The sequence below is a fragment of the Gallus gallus genome, chromosome 1 (genome assembly GCF_016699485.2).
Source record: "Gallus gallus isolate bGalGal1 chromosome 1, bGalGal1.mat.broiler.GRCg7b, whole genome shotgun sequence".
Classification (NCBI taxonomy): domain Eukaryota; kingdom Metazoa; phylum Chordata; class Aves; order Galliformes; family Phasianidae; genus Gallus; species Gallus gallus.
The window spans coordinates 178,801,275-178,825,993 of record NC_052532.1 but is presented as its reverse complement, the minus strand read 5'-3'; the positions used below and the strand labels follow the sequence as shown (position 1 = coordinate 178,825,993).

Here is a 24,719-nt window from a genome sequence, read left to right as displayed (position 1 = left end):
CTGGCTGGACGCAGCCAAAGGGTTGTGATCAGTGGGTCTGTGTCAGGGTGGAGGCCAGTCACAAGTGGTGTCCCTCAGGGGTTGGTCTTGAGACTGGTGCTCTTCAACATCTTTATCAATGACATAGACGATGGCATCGAGTGCACCCTCAGCAAGTTTGCAAACGACACCAAGCTGAGTGGTGCAGTGGTGCACAGAAGGAAGGGAAAAAAGAAGGAAGGGAAGCCATCCAGAGAGACCTGGACAGGCTGGAGAAGTGGGCCCATGAAAACCTAATGAGGTTCAATAATGCCAAGTGCAGGTAGCTGACCCTGCACATAGCAGGGGGGTTGAAATTAGATGATCATTGTGGTCCTTTTCAACCCAGGCCATTCTATGATTCTATGACGGGCAACCTAGTTAAATTTTGAGCAGATAAGAAACCAGATATTGAGTAACCATGAGAGCTTTTTCAGATTGCTTACTAAAACTTCCAGAGGATTCTTTTAAACTGGTTTTTATTATCACTGACTGAATGCATCCCGTGACTACCTGCAGGTGTTTTATTAAACCCAGCCACTTGCCACAAGATTAAGCTCTCCTTTTAGTGTCACCAGGGTCCAGTGGAACACTGTGAGAGTCAATCTGGGTGTCATGGAATAGAACCATAGAATCATTGGTGTTGGAAAAAAACACCAGATTGTGCAGTCCAATCATCAACCTATCCTCCCATGCCCACTAATCATGTCCCTCAGTGCCACATCCATACATTTCTTGAGCACCTCCAGGGATGGTGACTCCACCACCTCCCCAGGGCAGTGCCTCACCACTCCTTCTGAGAAGAAATGTTTCCTAACGTCCAACCTGAACCTCCCCCAGCACAAGGCCACTCCCTCTCACCTAATATTGCAATGTGTGAGCATAGGTTGACCTCCATCTCCCTATAGCCTCCTTTCAGGCAGCTGTGGAGAGCAATAAAGTCACTCCTGAGCCTCCTCTTCTCCAGATTGAGCAATCCCAATTCCCTCAGCCACTCCCCATAAGACTTGTGCTCCAGATCCCTCATAGCTCTGTTGTCCTCTGGAAGTGGGGATGCTGCTTTGGACTTCGGCTCTGGGTGCAGGTGAGGAATATTACCAGGGCCACAGGTTTACCAGCTGCTTTCCCTTCCAGCCTTCTCCTGGGTCATCCATGGCACCAAAGGACATGGTACAGTTCTTCCTAGAGGTCACTGTCAGACTTTATGTGAAGTTGTCACTGTGTTTTCCACAGCCACGAGCAAATTGAGCGAAAATCACAGCTCAGTGATTTGTGAGTGAGATGACACATCAATGCGGGCACGCCGTGCTGCACCAGCACTGCTGGTGGTGGGTGGACAAGGGCCCCAGAGAGGACCGTGTGGAGGGCTGCAGCGCATGGACTGCTCGCCCAGCTGGCAGAAGTGCTGTGGGAAGGTCGTGGCTGCAGCATGTCGTGAGATCTGGTGTTGCAAAAGGGCTGTGCAGAAAGCAGCTGGGTGGGATCACAGTGTTCTTTTGATACACCCTTCCCACAGGGCTGGCCCAAGCCCGGGGAGATCAACGGGGATTTTCTGAGTGGCAGCGAGGAGCTTTGAGTCAAGCCCTGAAACTTCTTCAATCACTCAGAAAACATTAGCGTGGCTTTCACAGCACCGAGCAGCAGGGGAAGGCTGCGGCAGAAGTTCTAGTAGAGACGGGCCTACAGTAGAGGCAGGAGGTGCGGGGTGGGGACAGGGTGTGGGGAGCGGCCCTGCAGTCCCTGCTCCTCCTGGCACGGACGAGGCAGGCCCTGGCTGCGGCCCTAGGAGGGCTTGGCGGCTGAGTCAGGGCCTTGCCTGGGCCTCTCCCTGCCCACTCCTCCCACGGACCCACCTGCCATGTGCTGTGGGTGGGTGGGTTGCCCAAGGCCTCATGCTGAAAAGGTGTCTGTGCTCCACAGCCACCATCGGATGTGCAGGATCTCCTGTGGGTTTACTGGGTCAACCTCTGCTCCCAGGTAACAGTGGCAGGATAAGAGGGAATGGCGTTAAGTTGTACCAGAGGGGGTGCAGGTTGGATATTAGGAAAAATTTCTTCTCAGAAGGAGTGGTGAGGCACTGGAACAGGCCACCCAGGGAGGTGGTGCAGTCGCCAATTAGCGGGCATCATGGTGAGATGGACTGATGGTTGGACTGCATGATCTTAATGGCCTCTTACAACTTTAATGATCCTATGATTCTGCCGAGATATGCATTGGAGGGGCTCTTCTCCCAGGCGGGCAATTGGGCACAGTTTCCGTGTTACCACAGCCACAACACAGAGCAAGGAGAAGAACCAGCAAGGCAAGGAGTGTTCCTTTATGAAGAAGATAAATAGATTTATTTCAGAAGTACAGCAATAAAGCCTTGGTTTAGTGTAGGAAATAGAGGTAACTGTGGCATGTAGAAAATCCAGCCATGCAATTGAGAGCAGAGGTCCACCTCAGGTTCATGGTACACTTTCCAGCCCACTGCACTGGGGTGATGGGGGGTGATACAGTATGACGGTGGTTGGCACAATGCACATCTACAGGGTCCCTGCTGGGCAGAGGGGCTGGGATGCCTGTGCTCACTCTGATCTAATGTGGACCTACAGGTCAGCATTAGGCCTGGGTAGTAAGCTTAGCTATGCAAAAGCATAGCTAAGCAATTGCAGAGCATCCCACCACTGGTCTGTTTTGTGTCTTTGGCATCCAAGGTTGCTGGGATCAGGTCAGCAGACAAAAAAAACGGAGACTGCAGGGGGCTGGGCTCAGAAGAAAGAGGAGGATATGCAGCAGGGTTGGAGCCAATGGCTGTTTTGTGTAATGGGAGCGGAACCTGTCAGACACAGAGCTGGTCAGGGCTCTTCCTTATTTGACAGGAAAGCAAGAGGGAGGATTTGGAGGAGAGCTTCTCCAGAGGCTCTGAATAATCATTTGGCACCTGGGCCAATTTAAGCAATCTTTGCCCCAGGCATAACAAAGGGGAAAATCGCAGGGTGGGGATGCACAGCCAGAGATGGGCAGGGACAATTCAGCCAGCTACTAGCAAAGAAACTCACTGAACTGCCATGGGGTGGTGGCAGTGCCAACACAGCACAAATTTCTGGTCACTGGTGGGGCAGAGTCTTTGGAGACCCTGGCTGTGAGAGATGGTGTGGGAGCAATGGCAGGCACAGTGGAGGGCTGTGAGCTGGTGTGTTTTAGAGCCAGGAGCAGCCTCAGCCAGCTTGCAAGGGATGGGACTGGGAATGCAACTAAGAGGGCACTGAAAATTTCAGGGACTTTTACTTGGCAGTCACAAAAGCCAGATAATGTTTCAGATAAAGGAGAGCACGATCAAGTATGCACAGTAGCGTAACGAGAAACATCACAGCCAAACACAACTCAGCCACAACTGATCCTCCCTGCTGAGGCAAGAAATGGGTACAAGCGCAGCCTTGGATAAGCTCTGGCTCCCAACCATGGTGCAGGTTGGATAGGGACCAGCACATTTGTATCCGTCTCACGCAGGTTCCAGGGCGCTCCAGCAATGGAGAAGGGCTGTTTGCGCTGACACTGTATCAGGCACTCCTGATCACATGTGAAACAACCAACCGACCCAAACCCGTTTACAGCATGGCCATACAGACAGCTGTGCTGACGCACAAAGCAGCACGTATGCTCAATTTCTTCATTCAAGCTTTGCCCATTTATCCTGGCTTAAACTTGCAACAGATATGGAGCTGGTACTCCTGACAAATCCAACTACTAGAACAAAAACCACGTTTTGAAATTTTTCTAACTTGACAATATATTGTATTGAAAGTACCATATACAGCATTATGTACAAGTTTGGGGTTTAATAGGCATGTCCTTTGTAAGAAGCCAAGCAAAAAACCCAGCCTCCATCTGAGGAGAACATATTTGCCTTAAGATGTTTTCTAGATTTTATTGACATCCAGCATAGGTCTATTTAAGTTTGATCACAACATGATGAGATGAGGCATGATCAGGCATAACCATTAACCAATCTCCATTCCTATTCCCTATATGGTATGTGATTCACAGCATGCCTTGGATGAAAGTCCACAGCTACCGCTGCCCTGTGCTAGCCTCTGCACCCTGAGCCCAGCATAGCATGAAGCCTGAACTCTGTCTTTATTCTTTAACAGGATGATGGGGGGGAATTTGCTGAGCAGGGGTGGTGAGGCACTGCCCAAGCCCATTCTAAAGAAACAGAGCCATTGAAGTAAATACGCTTAGATCCTTGTCACAGCCATACATGGAACCCGTGCTGCTTGGAGAAACCACGAGGCTATCATCAACTATACAACCATGCAGACAAAGTTTCATGCTTGCTTTTTCACCCTCTAGCTTGCTGGCAGACATATCCAGAAGACTATCAATAATAGCTTTTCATAACAACGATTGGAAAAGAAACTACTGTGAAGGCAGAGAAGTTCAGGAGTGTGCCAGAAGAAGAGAATGGACAACTGAAATCCATTATCTGAGAACAGAGGTGACTCCAGCTATTTTCGCTCTCCGTTGCTTGGCCCTATACCCTACTTAGATGTAGGAGCCTATTAGGTTCTACATAAAGCAAGAACAAACCTGAAGCCATTTATAGTATGGACACATACACATGAAGTAAAAGTCTGATGTGACAGAAGGAAAACTTTGAACTGAAAATGGTTTATGCATTAAGTGCAGTCTCTGCTCCGAGTGACACACGTAGCAGCTCTTTGAAATGGCAGCTCTGTAACACAAAAGTAGTGAGGTTAATTTATTTACACTAGTATAAAAAAAAGAGCAACTCTGAGGACAGTGCACTCATGACATACTCTGGTGAAAAGTGAGATGCAAAACAGGAGAAGCACACATAAGACAGCAAAATAATTTCAGAATTCTTCGCTTTCAACAGCACACCCATCCCCAAACCCCATCCTCCTGAGCAGACAAGTTATATGTTTACCTCCATTATGGGGGACAACAGAATTAGTGCATCAGTGCTCTGGGTGGGAACAAGCAGTGTACAAACCACGCACACTTCAGGTGCAGAGTCCTTGCTCAAAAGCAACCTTCCATGAGCACTTGTCCTGCTTAAGCTCTCACTAACATTCACATATAGACTCTCACTTCATTGCCAAAGTTTAAAAAGCGTTTGCCTTTTATTCAGAAGACTTTCTCGATTTCCAGTGTTTAAGATACTTTCCCATGTCTTCCAGAACAAAGAGCCCCTAGTTCCATAACAGCACCCATCTACCACAAAAGGGAAAAAAAAAAAGCTAACAAAACCAAAAGGTTCAGTGATGTGATATAGCATAAAGAAACAAATACAGCAAATACGTTAGAGAAATAAACACGTGTTAAGTGGAGTATTTACATAAAGTTATGTATGTTCCTATAAAATTGGCAGCATGCAATGAGAAGATTAACAGGAATACTTATACCAGGTCTGCTAGTTGTTAAAAGCAGGTCTACTTGGACTGCACCAGTATCGCTGTGCTGCTTTTAGGCACAGCATTGCACTCAGAAGGCAGCTACCCCAGTTCTCCACACTACCTGTAGTGGGATTTCACACAGCCCCCCAGCCAGCAGCACAGATGCAGGTGCCTCAAGCTACTTGTCCAGACTCTAGCAGTGCTTGCAAAGCTGTAAAGATGTTGCCTACTGCTATTTCCTCTCTATGAATATAGTATTGCAGGGTCCATCTGCATATACCTGCTTAAACAAAGCACAGAGTCAATTACTTACTGTAACACCTTAAGTAACATGGAATCTTAGATTTTTACAAAAATACTTTAATTTTCTGTTCACAATTAAAAACTATCTTTATTACAAAACAGTTTGAAACATTAGCACATCTAGCTTGGAAAGACTTTTGTTCTTATTGCTGTTGCATAGCGTTTTCAGGAACTGTATCTGCACGAAGGCACTAGTGCACTTGTCATAGTCAACTTGTAAGGATTGCCATAGGAAAATACACTTTCCTATTTAATCCTCATAATGTTCAAAAGTTTAAGCTGCCTTTTTTCCCCCCAACAGATGCATAATTGACACCTGTCACTACACATCTAAATCTCTCCCAGCGTTAGCTGTTTAGTATAACAAATCTTATTTGCAGCCTTTAGACAAAGAACACTCACCCTTTTCGGAGTGAATATCAGCACTGACACCACCTTAGCTACTTGTGAATCCTATAACTGTGTTCTGACAGCTATCAGATATTAACTCGTTCATTTCATTTTGTTTGGTTTCTTCTTTATTCTCATGGTTGGGGTGGTGTTTCTGATTTCCAGCTTTTCTAGACCTTCTGAGAAAAAATTTTGTCAGTAAATAACATAATTCAGCCACATTTAAAAGAATGCAAATGCTGGACACAGCAATCATGAAAATAGTGAACACTGTCTTTTCAGTAGGTCGAGAAACAAAGCAGTCTACTGTGTTGGGGCAGGGCCAAGCACTACATTTCATTAAGCGAGGCATTCGGAACCCATCATACATGAAATAAAATGCATACATGAAGACTGCTTCAAAGACCAATCTGAAGAAGATGCTGCAAGTGTACGTCCACCACAGGGTGCCCTCAATACGAAACCTCTGGGTTCTGATTTCTTCAATGTCCTTATACTCGCATTTCTGGTCTCCCTTTCTGAACTGCCTTTTCTTCTCGTGTCTCCTGTAAGCCACGTGCATGGCCACCAGCAGCGCAGGGGTAGAGACGAAGATCAGCTGCAGGGCCCAGAGTCTGATGTGAGAGATGGGGAAAAAGTGATCATAGCAAACATTTTTGCAACCAGGTTGCAAAGTGTTGCAGATGAAGTCATCTTGTTCATCTCCCCAGACTCTCTCTGCAGCCACAACCAGGATCATGATACGGAAGATGAACAGGACTGTGAGCCATATCTTCCCAATGCTGGTGGAGTGTTTATTTACACCTCCTAAGATGGTCTGCAGAGCTCCCCAATCCATTGTCTTGTCTTAAAGGTATGACCTAAGATGAGAAAAAGATTAATCAGGATGGGAAACAAATACTATTAAGCATACAGTATAAAATAAAGGCAACATTGTAAATATAATTGCAATACGTTCATACCCTGTGGTAACGTCTTGTTGACGCAGTAGTCTTTCTCACAAGCAGTCAAAGTGACACAGTAACCACATATCTGCAGGTCACATTTTGTTGCTTGATAAGGCAGCTGCAATCCGCCTGACTGCTAGGTGTATTTGGCAACTGAAAACTTCTATCCACATCAGTAAGAAAAAGTAGACAAGGGAAATTGGTAAAAAATGACCTTATTTAAAAGCTACAATTTCTAGAAGCTTTGATAACAGGAGCAAAGAACAGAAGATGATATCAACAGTCAAAAGTGAGGTAGGTGTTATGGTGAAGTGTAACCAGAAGGAGAGATTCCTCAGAGCCTCTGGAATTCTCAAGGTAAACAAAAAAAAGCAGGTGGTGAGGTGGAAGCTGCATTGTACAGTCACAGAAAATCAAAGAAACTGAAAAATGAAACCTGTATGGGCATTTAGTTACTTTATTTGAGAAGAAAATAGCTAAACTCGTTGGGAAATTAAGATGAGTTTGCCCACTCTTGGCTTCAGGGCATAAACAACATTTTCATGAGTACATCATTCCAGCAATAAAGACAGACCTTGAGGAGCTGCTGTGGAAGCTCTGCACCTTCCATGAGGAGGCCTGCACAGCCTGCCTTAGGAAGTCTTAAGGATGTGGCTTTATGGCTGTCTGCACTGTTGATGAAGAAAATTCCACAATTCCATGAGGGGATGGAAGTGATATCTTGTCACAATCTATTTTCTTATCTTGTTTAAAATCAGCACTAGGAGGTTCATCCAAAATTGTGTTTCTCTCCACTAACTATAAAAGACAGTCTAGGATAGTCAGACACAGGACATATTTCCATGCCCATCCAGATGACCTTCCCTTGTAACATAAGTACATTACTCCTCAAACAGGAGAGAAGTTTCAGAAGCTGGGAGAAAGCCAAAGTCAACAGACAGGCCAGCAGGAGCTCAGAGACTCTTCAACAGAAAGAGCACTTCCAGTAGTTGGGATTCAAAGCATCATGACCGTAAAGGTAAAATCCTTTGATTTGTTGTCTGCCCCTTACCTCTCCAGGAACACTGCAACTATTTGTGGAAGCTGAAGAAATCCACACAATAGGCATTTGCAGAATGTATAAACAGGCATTTCACACCCCCTACTCCCAATGGATTTACTGAGAGGTAATTTGCATGTTACTCCAAAATTAAGAAAACATTTCTTGTGTCCATCTGGCAGAAGTGCTCCTCAGCCTCTTTGCTCTGAAATACCTCGTCAAGAGGTTAATTTCTCAGATTTGTGAATTTTATCATCTCTCAGAGACCATCTTACTTTGGCAGTCGTAGCACAGGGCACTAATCATCAATGACATACCAAAATACAAGTGCCTCAGGGTGTACCTAAAGGATACCTTGTCCTTAGTGGCAGAGCTAGACACAGACAATTCCCCATCACTGCTTTTTCCCAAGGTCCTGCTGCAGTTCTCCATCCTCTGCAGCACTGTGAAGGTACCTTATAACCCAGAACACCCAACTGGTTTGTTCAGAAGTTATTCCCAGTACTGGTACATTGTTTTTTTCCAACCTGACCCATTTCTAAGATCTGCTTTAGCACACAGCTCCACAAACCATTTGGAAAGAGTGTCATTTTAAAACAAGCTGCACATTGCAAAGCATCAGAATGAGCAGCCAGCGGAGAAGAGGATGTTGCCCTTAGCAGGGATGCTTCTTCAAGATATTGTTAAACTACACCATTCACCTGACTGTTCCACCTCCATTGAGAGCATATTATGTTTTAACCATAGCAAAAGGACGTCTGTACCTGGATGCAGGCAGAAAAAGCCACTGCACTTCAGAGAGGCAGCTGTTCCTAATCTGACTTGATGGGCAAGTAAAACAGGACAGTCTCCACTCCTTCCCAAAGCCCTTTGACTTTCCTATCAACCCAAACCTTCCCCTCTTCACCATTCCCACCCACCTTCCAACTCCTCCAGCTACCTCTCCAACTCCTCCTGCCACCATCCTGTTCTTCCTGCTCCTTGCTGAGCTAGCCACCAACCTTTGCCCCTCCTTGTTCTATCCTCATGACCTGACTTGCTTTAATGCTGGCAGAAAGGCAGGTGACTTCTGAGGAGATCAGGAGATTGATATAAGCAGTGATCGGATACTGCACCCAGTAAAGTTCTCAAAAAGCAGAACAGCTGAGACTGCAGGGCCATATCCAAGCAGTCTGAATTCTACCCAGATACTCTGGACCTGGTTTTCCCTGACTTTTAATGTAAGGTACTCTAAACTGTATTACTGAGAGATAAAGGCAATTCATGAACCACTGAAGTGCCCAACTTTCATCCAATAAATAGTGACCAAAGCAGAATGTAAGTTAACTGAGTATGGCCCTTCACAGATCATTCCATCCAGATATCAAGTTGGGGCTATCTGTAGTGATGTGATGCCTCATTTACTCCTAATTTACTCTGTAGCATTGCAATGCCTCGTTTACTCCTAATTTACTAAAAAAAAATTAGGGTGCTGACTCCCCATTGCAGGTTATCTTTCTTTCAAATACTTGCTTTCCAGACCTTCTTACTAGTAAGTAAAATATTAACTGTCTGGCTGTGTATCTGTGTATCATATCTGTAACAATGGAGACAAAAGCAGGAAACAGACTTCCCTTTGACGGCTGCTAACTCTTACAGATAATTGAGTGAGCCAATCCACCTAAATGCACACAAATCACAGTGTGTAGACAGTATTTGTTCATCTTAGAAGTAAATCCCTGGACAGGAAAAAGTTAAGACATGAAAGTCCTGGTGAATCGGGACGAAAATAAAAAAGTACAGTGGAAATAGAGACTGAAGATAAAGGAGGAAGATGAGAAGAACCAAAGATAAGCCAGTAAATTTGAGCAGCTGAGTATTTAGAATGCATTTTAAAATGAGACTATGGTAACTTTAATACTTAAAAGTTTCCCAAACAAATAAACCAATCTGTTCTTGTATTGGCTGAACCTTCTGTTCCTCCATCTGAGAGATCAGAGGAGCAGGACAGCACAGCTATTACAGCAGGAGGTAAAAATTATCCTAAGATGTCACCACTCTCCACCAAATTGCTGGCAGTGCAGGAAATGGTTCTACATGACCACACAACACATGGAGAGGTACACAAGTGCTCTTCCCCCAGTGAGCTCAGGCACTGTTAGTAGACTAGACAGCAAGACAAATACAGCTTACCTATTTCTGCAGTTCTCCAGCTACTGGGCAGGCTTCGAGCTCTGCACTGCCACGACTGCTTACTGCTTAGACTAGTTCCTGTCAGCCTGCATTAAACAACCATCACAGCACTCTGCATGCACCCCCTAAAATCTCCACACATCAACCATCTCTGAGCATTTCAGGCACACAGCTACTTAGCAGGTGTTTTTTGCTCTGCTCTGGTAAGGACTGGTACACCGGATAATCATTAGTCAGTGGTTAAATCCATGGCTTCAGCTAACCAGAGAGTGCAGAGCAAAGGTAGAAACAACATAAGCTGCAACTCTTTCACATGCACACTGTGGAACTTACTGCTATAGGATATTAACAAGGCAAAAAAGTCATGTTGGAGGCACTATAGGAACATCTAAGAGTTCCAGTCAGGAAGTGGCCCACAGCATGTATAAATTCAAGGACTGCACACTCCTCTGCTATGGACCAATTTATTATTCTAAGGGAACCAAACAGAAATGCAGAGGTTGTTCACAACATCTCCATTCCTATCAGAATTTCAGTGTAGGGTACCAGGAGTCATCATTGCAAAGTGCACTCCACCACTTGCATTAGTGCCTCTAGATACCAGTATAAGAGTACATTAGCTCAGATGATCTTTAAGCAAAAAAGCACTGGTCCTGATCAGAGCAGGAGATAAAGAAGGAACTCAGAAGTGTGAGAGCAGCAGCCTTGATGCAGAACTGTATTGTCAGGATGGAGTCCAGGAAGCATCTTATAGATACGTATTAGATCAACATCTTCCAAAGACAGCATCCCTTTATCTCAGCAGGGAAGGCCAGCACACAGGCGACAGCACTTACCTGCTGACTCCCCAGACTGTGTACTTAACTTTAAGCCTACCCCACACCTTAGTTCCCCAGACATTAAATGGGATAGCAAAATCTCACTTTCTCACAGGGTTGTACTGAATTGCTCCTCTACAACTGGACACTTCAGAGAGTCATACTTCATTATCAGTGAATGAAGACAGATAAGCACTAGTTCAAAGTTGAAGTACAGAGCTTAAATTGAGCCATTCGGGACACTCGTTACTTAAGAGAGAACATAGCTCCTCCCATTACGACAGCTGCAGTGTAGAATTCACACTCTTAAGACGCGGCTTTGAACTCTGACTTGGGCAAACTGAAATCCTTTCGTTTCACTATTATAGGAAGATTCCAGATATTTTAATTTTACTGCAGTATATTAAAAACGTAAGAGTGTTTCAACTGCACACTCCTTCAGGAATCAACAGCTCTACTAAGAAGTTGAATAAGGATCAAAAGATCAGTCTAACAATCCCAAAAGCTCTCTCTAGCAGCTCTTAAGCTTTGTTCTGAGCACCTATCTCCACATCAGAGCGGAAACCGGAGAGCAACAGAAGAGCCAAGACAGATAGGATTTACAGTATATCTGATTTGACACAAGAACAGGCCAAGACTAATCAGGAACAGGAAACCTATGACAGTTGCAGGTCTGAACACAGCAAGCATTGTGTTTTCTTCTACTCGAGAATATGCCAGCAGGATACGTTCTTTGCTCTAAACCTCGAGTAAAAAAATACAGCCTTTAAACCAACAGACTACAACCCAATATGCATGAAGTTTAATATTAAAAACATACGCTAAGTAAATAAGAGCATTGAGGATTCTGCCCCACACTGACCACATTATGACTGCCCTAAGTTCATGACCTTACATCCTCCCAAGCCATTTTCCAGGCAGGTTTGGAAATATCCATGGCTATTTTGCTACCCCACAATTGTAAATGGAGAATTACCATCCTTCAGAACACCTCTGCACAAAATTATCTCCACTTGTGGAAAATAAGACATCAGAAAGGTTGGTCATGCTTGAAGGCATAACAAGACGGAAGAATTCCTACTGGAATTTGGTTCCTCAGCAATTTTTGAAGGAAAGGTTTACAGGGGGAAGAAAAAGAACGCTTAAAAGCCCTTGCTTTTTAAGGGACTCAAATTCCTGAGGACTATTTCTTCACTGATGTGAGTGTCCTACTTCCCAAATTCTAAAGTTTTACATGCATTTTGCATTGCCCCAGACACAAAACTAACAGTTCTGTTTGTAAAAGACAACAACAAAGTCGCCAGGCTTAGGCATACATCCATATTCTCTCTATAAATTCACCATGTGTTCCTTGAAATCCACCCACTCCCACCTCAACACAGTATTTCTGACTAGAAGGTTACTTCCTCAGAGAGGGCTTGTACCCTTATGGAAACACTATGAATTTATAGTGAAACGGAGCTTTTCCTTCAGTGTGTATTTTGTCAGTATTTCTTTCACTGAAAGTAGAGATAAAAATCAACTTTTTCTTTTTAAAAGTATGGCAGAAAGAACTACATATGAGATATGAATAAAATCGTTTTCAACTTCCCTTCAGAAACTAATTACTGCATTTCTATTTTGTCCACATTCCTTTTGTTTCAACAGCACTGTATCTCTCCTCGTACATCATCACTTCAGATTTTCCTTTATACAAAACAGTACTTAGCCAGGGAAGAGTCGGGTATCTTTTCAGATAAGCCATCAGTCATCACTAACAGCAATTAAGAGCTGTGAGGAGCAGAACAAGGAAAAAACATCTGAAGAAAAACAAAAATTAAATCCATGCTCTTGTTTGTTGAAGTTTCTGAGGTCTTTTATTTCCCCGTTCACATAGTAACAAGACAGAGACACCATTTGTAACGTGTCCATTTTTGCTGACAGGAGCCAGCTGAATCTCTGCAATAACTTCTTGCAGTAGCTTATACGTACCTCAGAGTACTGCCATTTTCCTAGATACTGAGATATGCTATTGTATCTTTTTCACTTTTTGCACCAATTCAATGAGGCTGCAAAGTAATCTCACCCACGTTAGACTTAAAGGGATGCAAAACAACACAGCAGAGGCCCAAGCTTCAGAAGTTTGAAAGAAGTGGCCCTGTCATGAAAAAAATGCATTCTTCCAGAGGTGCATCAGAAGCCATGCCTTTTTACTGCTCCATTTTAAGCTCTGTGACACATAGCCCTTCTACCACCAGTTACCAGACTGGCAGTTCTGGGGACTGAAGTCCCAAAGGATGTGTACTAGAGGAACAACCTCACATCTCTGCAAGCATACAGCAAACTCCATCTGGAAGTCACACTGCAATCCCTAACTGGCACACAAAGGTGCCTCCTTCAAACTCACCGCAGAAGGCTGAAGCCTGACTCACCATTGCCCTGCCTTTGAGCTAAATCTACAGCCTCCCTGCGTGCTGCTTTTCCTGCCTTACTTCAAGGCAAGCAGGCTGAGCAACAGAGACCAAGAGATAACAGAAGCCACAGAACTTCATTAACAAAAATAAAAAAATGAAACTAGCTGATTCTACTCCCAGCTCAGCACACACACACGTTGTGGTAAACCCAGCCACAGGCCAGGCCCAGACCTAGCTATCGCTGTACACAAACCACAGCTGATTAGCAATCAAAGCACAACAACTTGGCTTAAAAGAGCACTCGGGACAAAAGGCTCCTTCTGTCCTCTAACCCCCTCTGACTGCTCCCTTGGAATATTTCATAAAATCATAGAACTATTAACGCTGGAAAAGACCTCTAAGACCACCTATCCCACCCAGACTCGTAGCACCAGCACTGCCCGCTAACCACATCCCTCAGTGCCACATCCCCGCGTTTCCTTGAGCACCTGTGGGAGCGATGCCCCCGCCACCTCCCCGGGCAGCCCGTCCCAGGAACGCCTCGCCAACTGGCGGAGATTTTCCTTAAGGAAGAGATTCCTCAAAAAAAGAGGGGGAGCGGCAGGACCGAGTGGGGGCCGGCAGGAGCAGCGCTGGGCTCCCAGCCCGCAGCGCCGGGCTCTGACTCACGCCTCAGCTCCCGTTCCCCTGTAGCTCTGAGGAATGTTTCCAGCGCGCGATCGCCGGACCTGTCAGTTTGCTGCAAGCTGTTTACCTCAGCGCAGCTCTCCGAACGTCCGTAGGTGTGCCGCGAATTACCTGCAATTGCGGAAGCCTGTATTTCGCTCGGTGCCGTAGCTGCTCGGGCACTTCACATAACGCGCTCGCTAAGAGAGATCGGGGATTAGAAGAAGATCTGTTAGGCGTTCAATAGACAGTAGTGACCGAGAAGAGCACTCCCGCTAAGGCCGGGGCCCCGCGCTGCCCCGCACGCTGCGGATGAGGAAGCGAGACGTGAGAGCAATGAGCCCCGGAGCGGGGCAGAGTCGCTGCCGCTGCCGGCTCGCGCTTGCTCTCACTCTCCCCTCCCTCCCGCCGCTCCCCTCACCTGCCTCAGCGCTGCCGGGACCCCTTCGGGGCCAGCACCAGGGCTCAGCGGTGCGATGCCAGCGGAACAGCCGGCCCAAAGCTCCCGGCCCGCAGCTTTAAGGTCCCTCCCCGTTCACCTGCCGCCGCTTTTAGCCCGCCCCGCACCCGCCTCCACCCGCGCGGGGCTCCTTCGGCGGAGTGCCCGGGGCGGAGCCGGACCGGGAGCGCCTATCCCCGGCGGGGCCCGGCTGTGCGGGGACAGCAGAGCCCGCGTCCGGGGGTCTCGCCCCTTCCCTGAGCCGCCCCTTCCGTAGCCACCCCGCCTAGGGAGGCATCGAGGGCAGGGCTGTGAGGAGAGGGGGAGAGGGCAGAGGCAAAGGGCAGGAAGACAGAGCGACGCCAGGGGCAGCGGGGAAAATCCAGTAAAAAAAGGTGCTGGAGAAAACCCATAGCTAGATAATGGCAAATGTGGGTTTTATAGGATAAATGTGCACGTGAGGTAACAGAATCATACACTGTCTTGTCAAACCCAGGCGTTTGGAAGGGCCTGTTCCTCATGGAAGTTGTGATTGGCAAATGGTAGCAGAAAAGCCAGTGAATGCTGGCTTTGTGAGTGTTCTGAAGGGTCCCTGAAACGCAGCTGCAGCTCCCGGCTGCGTCTGCACTCCTCACACCACAGGTCTGCATCCATGCAGGACCCACTCAGCACAGTGTTCTGCTTCCGATACAGCTGCTGAAGAAAAGCTTTGCTTTCATAGCTTTGGGGTTCAGAAATCTCTCTCTGAAACCTTGAATTCTGCACACACGCATACCTAATTAGATAAATGGTTGCTAATGCTCTACCCGAATTTCTGAGGAAAGCACTCGGTACAAATGCAGCAGCGCATCTCAGGGTTGGACATGTGTTCACACTTGCTGAGGGCACAGAGTGATGGATCGGGTGACAAACCCTTTCCAGCTAAATTCTTCTGCCCCTTATCTCCACTTTCCGGAATAAAAACAGTTCCAGTGAAAATCTTTGGCAGAAGTCAATGGCTCGTTTGATTGTCTAGCACAAGCAACTCAATGCTTGCATATGATAGATAAGGAACTGCTATCAGCTCTGGATTAAGTATTGCCTTCCATCTCCATGGCACTCATCATCTACCATTCCTTACCGAGCTCCTGCAGCCTGCACTTTAGCACCACAGGCATGTTCATGTCGGGGGGATCTCCAGAGGTCCTTAGCCCTATCTGCTCCAAGCAGGGCCAGTGCTCCTCTCAGACTGCTCAGCACCTGCACCCCATCCACATGGGTTTCAGACAGAGCTGGGTCACTGCACAGCTGCAGGCCCAAGGTGCGCGATGCTGAGCTAGACGTGCAGTAAATACCTGAGGCCTGAGTCTTCCAGGCTCAATGACTTCCGTGGGAGTTGCACTGGGGTGTGTTCAGGGTTCATGCGCACAGCACAGCATGTTTCAGGAAGGGAGGCGGCTCAGGGCCATGCAGCCACGCTTTGCTAAAGGGAGCCCACCTCCCTATGGGAGAAAAGCTTTGGAGGAGACATCAGGGACTTGTGAGTCATTCCCTTGCCAGCTACGTTCCAGCTCAACTCATTGACCTTGAAAAAGCCATGCATATGCCCTTCCTGTTATTCCCAGGTAAAAAAATGTCCATCTAAACATTGGGTATATTAACCTGCAGAGAGGATTTTGAGTTTGCGCTGTTTTGCAAGTCTGCATTTGCTGCCAAAAAAAGTTTTTTTTACAGAGAGAGAAGCATGATGAGAAACTTGAGGAGTCAAGACTGTGTTTTTCACTGTGCAGTTACCTGCAGGAGAAGAGCCACGAGCAGAGCAGACCTGTCCTGGCTGCCTCCCGGGGGGTGCTGCCCTCCAGTGCCAACACCTGGCCCTGATGCCAGAGCAGAAACCCACAGATACGGCAAGAAAAGACAAAAAGCCAACTTATTTGATGTTCTGCATTTCCAAAAGGAGACGCTACTAAAGTGGTTCTATGGTTGGTACCACAGTGAGAAGCAGCATGTGCATGGGTGCCTGGGGAGCCAGGCTCTGCTCCACCAGGCCTTTTTTCATCTTCCCACGAGGCTACTCATGGCGCCAGATGCTGCCTCTCCAACCTGGTGGTGCCAACATGCTGTTTGATTGTAAGTAATGATACCGGGGCTGTGAGGTGTGTGCAGGGGGTGTGTAAGTGCTGGAATTTAAGGGACACTAGAAGGGTTTCCTAGTTACAATCTTAACATTTTCTCTTTAACTATGAGAAAAAGTTTAAATATATTTAGTAATTGTCCACTTATTAGAATTAAATTGTATTTATCTCTTCACGGATGAGGAATGTTTTAGAAGAAGCACGGCTTGATAAACCTGTGACATAAATACATATAAATTCACAACTTAATTTTTAAGCTAGAAAGGGAGAAGGGAGGGAGGGAAGAAGATAGATATCATGTATTATTGACATGTAATTTAAAAGGAAAAATAAAGTTACAGGGCTCAGAAATTCCATGCCAAAGGAGAAAAAAATACACCAGGATATTTATTTTCTGTTTCCCCAGGCAGATTGCTGTTCAAAAATGGAGATGAGCACTGGAAGTAGGAGTTTTTTCTACCTGCAGCCTTCTGGTTCTCCTCCAAACCTTCACATCTCCAGTTACACTCTTGGAGCCTTCTGATTGTTATGGCCAATCAGAGGGAGGGGGAAAACAAAATTAACTCCAGTGCTTCACTGTGAAAGTGTTGTGCAGGTACACCTCAAAGTGCATGCTCTGCTGTGGCAAGTTTTATGAGGAAACAACAGGCTGATAACATATACAAAGTCTTGAATCCAGCACTTTCCCTGCTGTACACTGCTCAGGAATCTGCTCTTTTTTACCAATAATTTTCAGTTTCATTTACTGTCAGACATTCACATTGGAATTATGTTAGCCCTGATTTACATAGACTCTGGAAATCCCAAGTACTCATCTATTCAGAAATTAAACCAAAAGAGTCACTTCATTTCCTACGTAATTACTTTAATGACACTGCACGATCATAAAGGTTGCCCGTATTACATAGCTGTTCATTAAACCATTGCAGCTCCTGAAGCATTTGTACTGTACAAGTGCCTAAGTACTTCTCCTGCCAGCACAGACCTCACAGGTACTTTTTCAGAGCCATTAGGATTACACTTTCTTTGAATAATGGTGCAAGTGACCATCACTCATATCTTTTTGTCCTCTGATTTTTCTCATCAATGAGACCTTCCTTCTCGTATTTTCACTTAACCAATACTCATGAAATATCCCAAGGCACACACTGGACCAGGTGCTTTCTTGTAAGGTAACTCAGTGAACTCAGTGGTGTTCTCTGCTTGTACAGATAGGAGGCACAGAAAAGGCTGAGAAGAAAAACACCCCAAACCCACATGATAAGGGACACCAGTGAAAGGGGATGAAAATAGTTCCTAGTGCTGCCAGTACATGAACAGCCTGACTGAGGCCAACCTGCATCATTTGTACCTCAAAATGGATAAGCACAGCCATTCCAGTACAAGTGTGCTAATAGCCATGCTCATCGCTGGGAAGTGGACCTGCCATGCACCCTGGGTAGGGCAGCCTAAATCACCAGCAGACACCCACCTCTTACCTGATTCCTTAAGCTGACAGCTCCAGATATCACCATCACCCAGATTTGAAAGGCAGGGCTTTCTCCATCCTTAGCAGCCCAGTAATTTTCTCAAAGCTATTGCTAATTTGAAAGCTGACAGCTTCTATCTCCCCACCTGTTTGGTTTATTACAAAAGTTTCATCAGACCAGCTTTACACTGCTGTGTCCTTCACTCGCTCTGGGCAAAGGGGGACAAGGAGGGCTGTCAGCTGCGGTGCTCAGTCACTGCTGTGATGTTTCTCCTGGAGCAGGCACTGCAGTCAGTTCCCGTGCTCCCGTGTCTGCTAGCCTTGGCTCTGGATGTACCATGGAGGCTTCCAGCTGATTTAATCAGTTCGTTGTTCCCTGGTTTGATGTAATAAGTTCATTGTTCCCCAGTTCAACTTAATTGAGTCATTGTTACTCGATTTAACTGACTGATTGCTGCCTGACTTGATTTAATTAATTACCACCTGACTTGCTGAATAAGCAAACTCCTGCTGCTGGCTGCCAGTACAGCTCACTGCTCACAGCCCATACTATCTGACCCTTCCCCTGCACCAGCCCACTCTTCTCCCAGAACCTGATCTCTAGCCATAGCCTCTGTTCCCTTCCTGCTCCTCCATTTTCTCCCTGTAGCTTTTCCTCAGCCCAACGAGGTCATCCTCTAATCCTTCCCTTCCTTCTCCTCTGTTATTTCCTGGCTTTTGCTCTGGACCTGCCTCCAGCCTTCCTCCTCTTGCCACTGTCCCACAGAAACCTTCTCTGTTGCACTGAATCATAGAATCATTAAGGTTGGACAAGTCCTTTAAGATCATCTAGTCCAACTGTCCACCTACCTCCAATATTGCCCACTAGACCATGTCTCTAAGTATTACACCTACTTTTTCCTTAAACACCTCCAGGGACAGTGACTCCACCACCTCCCTTGGCAGCCTGTGCCAATGCCTTACCACTCTTTCTACTCATTCCTGTAAAGCTGTTCCTGATCTTCCCCAAAGACTTTGCATTTTGCTTGCCTGATGCTTCATAGGAATTTCTACAGTAGATTTCTATTTTTTAAATCCTTTTCTGCCTAGTCGTCTTACTCAGGCAGCAGCACTTGTCCAGTGCTTTCCTTTTCCTTCACTTCCACCAGCTGCCAGTACTGAGCTTTCCCTTCCTTTAACATATCTCACAGAAGCCTCTCCTCTTGCTGCCAGCTCCCTAGCAACATTTCCTTCCTTTTTTCCTTCTTTCCTTCCTTCCTTCTTTCCTTCTTTCCTTCTTTCCTTCTTTCCTTCTTTCCTTCTTTCCTTCTTTCCTTCTTTCCTTCTTTCCTTCTTTCCTTCTTTCCTTCTTTCCTTCTTTCCTTCTTTCCTTCCTTCCTTCCCTCCCTCCCTCCCTCCCTCCCCTGGATTTATTCACTTCTTTTGAGATTTCTATGTCCAGTGTAATTACTCCTTATCTCTGTTACCTATTTCACCACTCTATAGTTTTCACCTAACGTTCTTTTGATGATGGTTCGGGTTTCTCGCTGACCCTCCACTCTCTGGCCCTCAGTCCATTCTACAGTTTCCTCAGATCTACTTGACTTATCCCTCTGTGTGCCCCTCTGTGTCCAGTCGGCAGAAAAATGAGGTATAGGTATTTCTTGCCCTCTTTTGTCCTCTATTCTGCTCCACTCCCACTCTCCACCTGACATCCATGCAAGGAGTAGACACACACTTTTGCAAGCGGAGCTGCTTTTTTTGAAGTAAGTGTGTCCAGCTGTAAGTCTGGTTTACAGCAAAGACGAGGGAGGGTCCAGGCTTCCCCTTGGCCACCTCAATTCAGTACAGGCAGGTAAAGTCAGTTCTGCCCATGCTGTCAGTCTGGTATGCACAACATCCTGTGTGAGCACACATTCTTCCTGGCTTTGCGCTGACCAGCCCCTCTGGGCCACATCACCCTTCCTGGCCTGTGCTCACTCTTTGTATTTACCCATTTTCTCTTTTTTCTTTTCCCTCCTGGGAAAGGCCTTGGAAGAAAGACCAGGAGGGACTGCTTGGCTGTAACAGTGCTTGGCTGTATCCCATCTCTCGGTGACAAAACTGCTTCTGTATTACCAGGAACAGGTTTGGGATGGCTTGCCCATCCTTCTGGTTTTCTCCTGTCACTAATGTGCCAATGTTTTCTTCAAGAAAGAAACTCACTGTCTACAAAGAGGTATCACCAGCCTGTTCATCTAACAATTCCCCTTAGCCTGCAGGAGATCTTTACTCATCCTATAGCACATGGCTGATGTTCTTCAGTTTCAATTGCAGAGAAATAACATGTCTCTGTGTTGCTTTGCACGTGTGCCAAAGCCATTGCATTCCTAGGCTTTTGTTCTGACCCTTCTGGTTTTTAGATGCCAGACCCCTTGCTGTCAGATCCCTGGATGAAGCTTTGGGACAGCTGGGTCTCTGGCAAATCAACCACTCATGTTTTATTTTCAGCAGAAGAATACATTTCTTTGTTTCCTTCAGATACAAATTCACGTTGGTTTATTTCTTTTTCTTGCAGGCTCATACAGATGAGTGACTCTCTAAGGGAGAACCCAGCATGGTAGACCAGGTAGGACACACAGCTTCTGTGTGTCCTTGTTAATGCAACTCACTCACATCCCTGCTGCTCTAACATTAATTCTCTCCCCTGTGTAAGTGATCCCCTTAGAATTCATCTTTGCAGGTCCCTCTGTTTTGGGCTTCAGCACATTTGCTTGGTTTACAAAGGTCATCTGTCTTGCCAGAAGATACATATACTAGCAATCCTCCCATTACTAGCATATATAGGTATGACCCAGCCCTGTTCTCATAAAAGGTACTGCCAAATCAACCACAAAATGTTATGAGAACAGGACTGGGCACAGACAATTTCATTCTCCATGATGATAATTAAAATAACATTAAAATGAGCTCTAAAGTTAGCGGGTGTCAGATTCTTCTTGACATATTCCAAATTGGAAAGGCATCTTTCTAGGAGTGGTTCCATTAAAAAGTCATCACACCACAGAGCAGAAACGTGTAAAAGACAGACTCTAGGCTTTTCAAGTGTGGCATACACATCAAGAAAAAAGGAGATGGGGACAACTGCCCTTCAGTGTAGAGCTAGCCTTTCCACTTATATTCCCAAAGCACATCTGTGGCAAGAACAACAGCTGCAGAGACAGCAGCATAAAGAAAGTATTTATGGCCATTCACCTCCATCTGGTGGGAGGCATTTTGTCCTTCTCTAAAATGTTAATGGCAACCTAAAGTTGTTCCCTTTCTCAGCCCCACCCTACACTTCAGAGACTTCTGTGGTTTGGGAAAACACTGATATGAAGCACTGAATGCTTCCTTCAGAAATGGCAGATGAAGATAATCTGCAAGTCACTTCACTACAGTGTTATCTGAGGTTTTCACTGTTATCATTGCATTGATGTTACTATCCCGATGTCAACACGTTTTAATAAAGAAAAAGCAGGAGATAAAAAATTAACCACCAAACAAACAAACAAAACCTTCTACCAGATTGTTTATGCAAGTGATTTTATCTCAAATAGAAAAACAAAAAAGTTCAGATGTAACCATTTCAATGGACTTACATCCAAGTTACTGCCTGCTGCATGGTGACACGGTTCTCCCTTTCCCATGGGTGCGTGTAGGTTGGAGAGGTCACTCTTTCATTGGAAACAGTTGTGCTACCTTCCACAACAGGAAGGCACAGTGCCAGCAGCATGGTCTGAGGTATGGGATGCTGCTTCCCTGCACAGTGTGTTGAGAGATGGTGGTGGTCATAGTACTGCAATGCAGTACTCTATACAGATACGGAGGTAGCTGAGCTTTTTTCCCCCATCTAGAAATCAGAAGACTTGTCTCTCTTTCTCTCTCTTTATCCTGTGGTTTTCCTTCCTCACTCTTTCAAATTACAGAACTTTAGCAAAGAGCAACACTTTTCTCTGGATTGTCCTGATGGGAGAGGATCAGTGAGTGGGAGCATGGCTTCACCCCATTGCTCCAGGGCTATGGAGTTCATTAGCAGCAACAGTTTCCACAACTTCCCTTTCCACCACAGCATCCTCTTGTATTTCCTTAGTTACGTCCATAGAAGAAAATCTTTAAGAATGCAGGACACCAGGCATGACAACCCTTAGCTAACATTCGTACAGCAAGTTGAAAAGGACAAACCCTACACACATTACCTTAGACATGCATATTAACAACAACAAAAAAAAAGCAAACCCATTCCCTCCAAAGTATATTCAAGGTTTGAACATTTTCAATTAAATCATGCTGGTAATTATCTTCTCTGCCACAGAATACCCCTCATTTGGAAAGTATTGTTAAGTCTGACTGAAATAGGGCCAATTTCCAAAAGACAAGAGGGGCCTTGCTGGGGAGGTCTCTTAGAGGAAACATTTTTGGGGTTAGCCCAGGGGCTTCTATATGGGTCACAGAAAACTAAATTAGCTTGATCTCACATTCCTTACACACACATGCACATGAGATTGCAAAAGCCAAGAAGCAACATCTAGATGTAGATAACAGCAGAATTTGGCCAAAGGAATTTAACCATTTGTGCTTGTTACCATTTCACAGTCTGTAAGAAACATGAATTTGGGAAAAAACGCAGTGCTATATAAACACACAGACTGCCTATTTTTCTTACTGGCTCAGCCAGGCAGAGTAAACATGTACACCCCTCTACTTCAGCTACTTCAGTTTCACAGTATTCAGGAATACTGCAAAAATTTGTTCTTTCTCTGAAGATTTGTCCTATTTCCTGAGCCATCATTATTTGCGATTTAATGTTTGCAACTGTTTTATGCAGGACAGATGCTGTATGTATTAAATATTAAATGTGAGTTCATCGAATCATAGAATCACAGGGTTGGAAAGGACCTACAAGGTCATCTAGTCCAGCTGTCCTCCCATTCCCATTGCTACCACAAGCCACTAAACCATATCTTGTAGCTCCTCATCCAGACGCCTCTTGAACACTGCCAGGGATGGTGACTCCACCACCTCCCTGGGCAGCCATTCCAGTGCCTGACCACTCTCTGAGAGAAAAAGTTTTTCCTTATGTCCAATTTAAACCTCCTCTGGTACAACTTGTGGCCATTTCCTCGGGTCCTGTTTGTTGCCTGGGAGAAGAGGCCAAACCCTTCCTCATCACAATCTCCCTTCAGGAAGTTGTAGAGTGCAATGAGGTCTCCTCTGAGCCTCCTCTTTTCCAGACCAAACCAGTCCCAGCTCCTTCAACCACTCCTCATAAGATTTGTGCCCCAGACCCCCCACCAGCTTTGTTGCCCTTCTCTGGACACGTTTCAGGGCCTCTGTGTCTTCCTTGTAGTGAGGGGCCCAAAACACAGTACTCAAGGTGCGGCCTCACCAGTGCTGAGTGGAGGGGGATGATTACCTCTCTGCTCCTGCTGGCCCCTCTATTTCTAATGCAGGCCGGGATGGCATTGGCCCACTTGGCCACCTGGGCACACTGTCGGCTCATGTTCAGCCAAGCATCAACCAACATCCCCAGGTCCCTTTCCTCTTCACAGTCATCTAGCCACTCAGCCCCAAGCCCATAGCACTGCATGGAGTTACTGTGGCCAAAGTGCAGGACCCGGCACTGGGCCTTGTTGAACCTCATCCCATTCACCTCAGCCCAGTGATCCATCTTATCTAGATTCCTCTGAATGGCCTCCCTACCCTCAGGCAGATTGACACTACCTCCTGACTTGGTGTCATCTGCAAACTTACTGAGGGTACACTCAATCCCCTCATCTAGATATCAATAAAGATATTAAACAAGATGGGCCCCAGTACTGACACCTGGGGGATACCGATTGAAACGGGCTTGCAGGATTTAGCCTTAGAGATCCAGCATGTACAGGAACTTATGAAGTGCAAAGAAAGAGCCCCAGTGAGTTAGCCACACAGTTCTGAAGTCACTTAGCTCCTTCAAGTATTTTGCTCTCTTCTTCCATGGTTATTTCCATCACTACTTATAGAAACGGTATAATTACATGATCTCACTGCTTTCACATATGTTTTATACTTTTATACATGTTACAATCATGGAAGATCATTCATCTGTTCATTAAAAAGGATTATTATGTAGTATATTTATAGTTTTTGCCCCATCAGTTGGTAAATGTATAGCCATAAGAACTTCAAATGCCACCTACTCCCTCAACATTCTTACATGGTAAATGACCATATTAAGAAATATCACTCCTGACCTTCTTAACAATTGATGTCAATCTTCATATCTCCAGCTGGTTGTTTTCACTGCTGCCCCAGTGATCTGAATGTCTGGTGGATGTTTTTTACACATCTAAAAAATCATTCCGAGGGACTATTTCCATAAGCAGGCATTCACCTACTTACATGTCTCATCTATCTCAAGCCCACGTGATAAAAATGTGGAAAGTCACTGCTATCCTCAGGTGTCATACATTCCTTAATGTCTTAAGGCAAAGAGTGAAAGCAAGGCTCCCTACAGGTGCAGTGTGGAAACTCCACCAGGGAGGAAAAGGGAATGTTCACTATTATGGAA

General features: G+C 45.7%; 1 protein-coding gene and 1 long non-coding RNA gene across 12 annotated transcripts; one reads left to right on the top strand and one right to left on the bottom strand.

Moving 5' to 3' along the window:
* Positions 1 to 5,123: 5,123 nt before the first annotated feature.
* On the bottom strand, positions 5,124 to 14,676 carry GJB6 (gap junction protein beta 6). 10 transcript variants are annotated; one of them, NM_001396937.1, is made up of 3 exons: positions 14,570 to 14,676; positions 14,237 to 14,348; positions 5,124 to 6,973 (listed from the first exon to the last, which is right to left on the bottom strand). In NM_001396937.1, the coding sequence occupies exon 3, from the start codon at positions 6,949 to 6,951 to the stop codon at positions 6,160 to 6,162; it is 792 nt and encodes a 263-aa protein (NP_001383866.1). In that variant the 5' UTR covers positions 6,952 to 6,973; positions 14,237 to 14,348; positions 14,570 to 14,676; the 3' UTR covers positions 5,124 to 6,159. The 10 variants fall into 10 exon arrangements, with proteins under 10 accessions (NP_001383866.1, NP_001383865.1, NP_001383867.1 ...); NM_001396936.1 differs by having other exon boundaries at positions 14,281 to 14,348; NM_001396938.1 differs by having other exon boundaries at positions 14,281 to 14,348; positions 14,574 to 14,676.
* Positions 14,677 to 16,010: 1,334 nt separating this feature from the next.
* LOC101747286 lies at positions 16,011 to 22,455 on the top strand. Of its 2 annotated transcripts, none has more exons than XR_211404.5 (3): positions 16,011 to 16,191; positions 16,301 to 16,696; positions 20,706 to 22,455. It is a non-coding gene; the product is annotated as an uncharacterized LOC101747286 (long non-coding RNA). The 2 variants fall into 2 exon arrangements; XR_005861787.2 differs by lacking the exon at positions 20,706 to 22,455 and adding an exon at positions 17,108 to 19,400.
* Positions 22,456 to 24,719: the final 2,264 nt, after the last annotated feature.

Coding starts and splice junctions, on each gene's coding strand:
- GJB6 (NM_001396937.1), bottom strand. CDS start 6,951: ATGGATTGGGGAGCTCTGCAGACCATCTTAGGAGGTGTAAATAAACAC.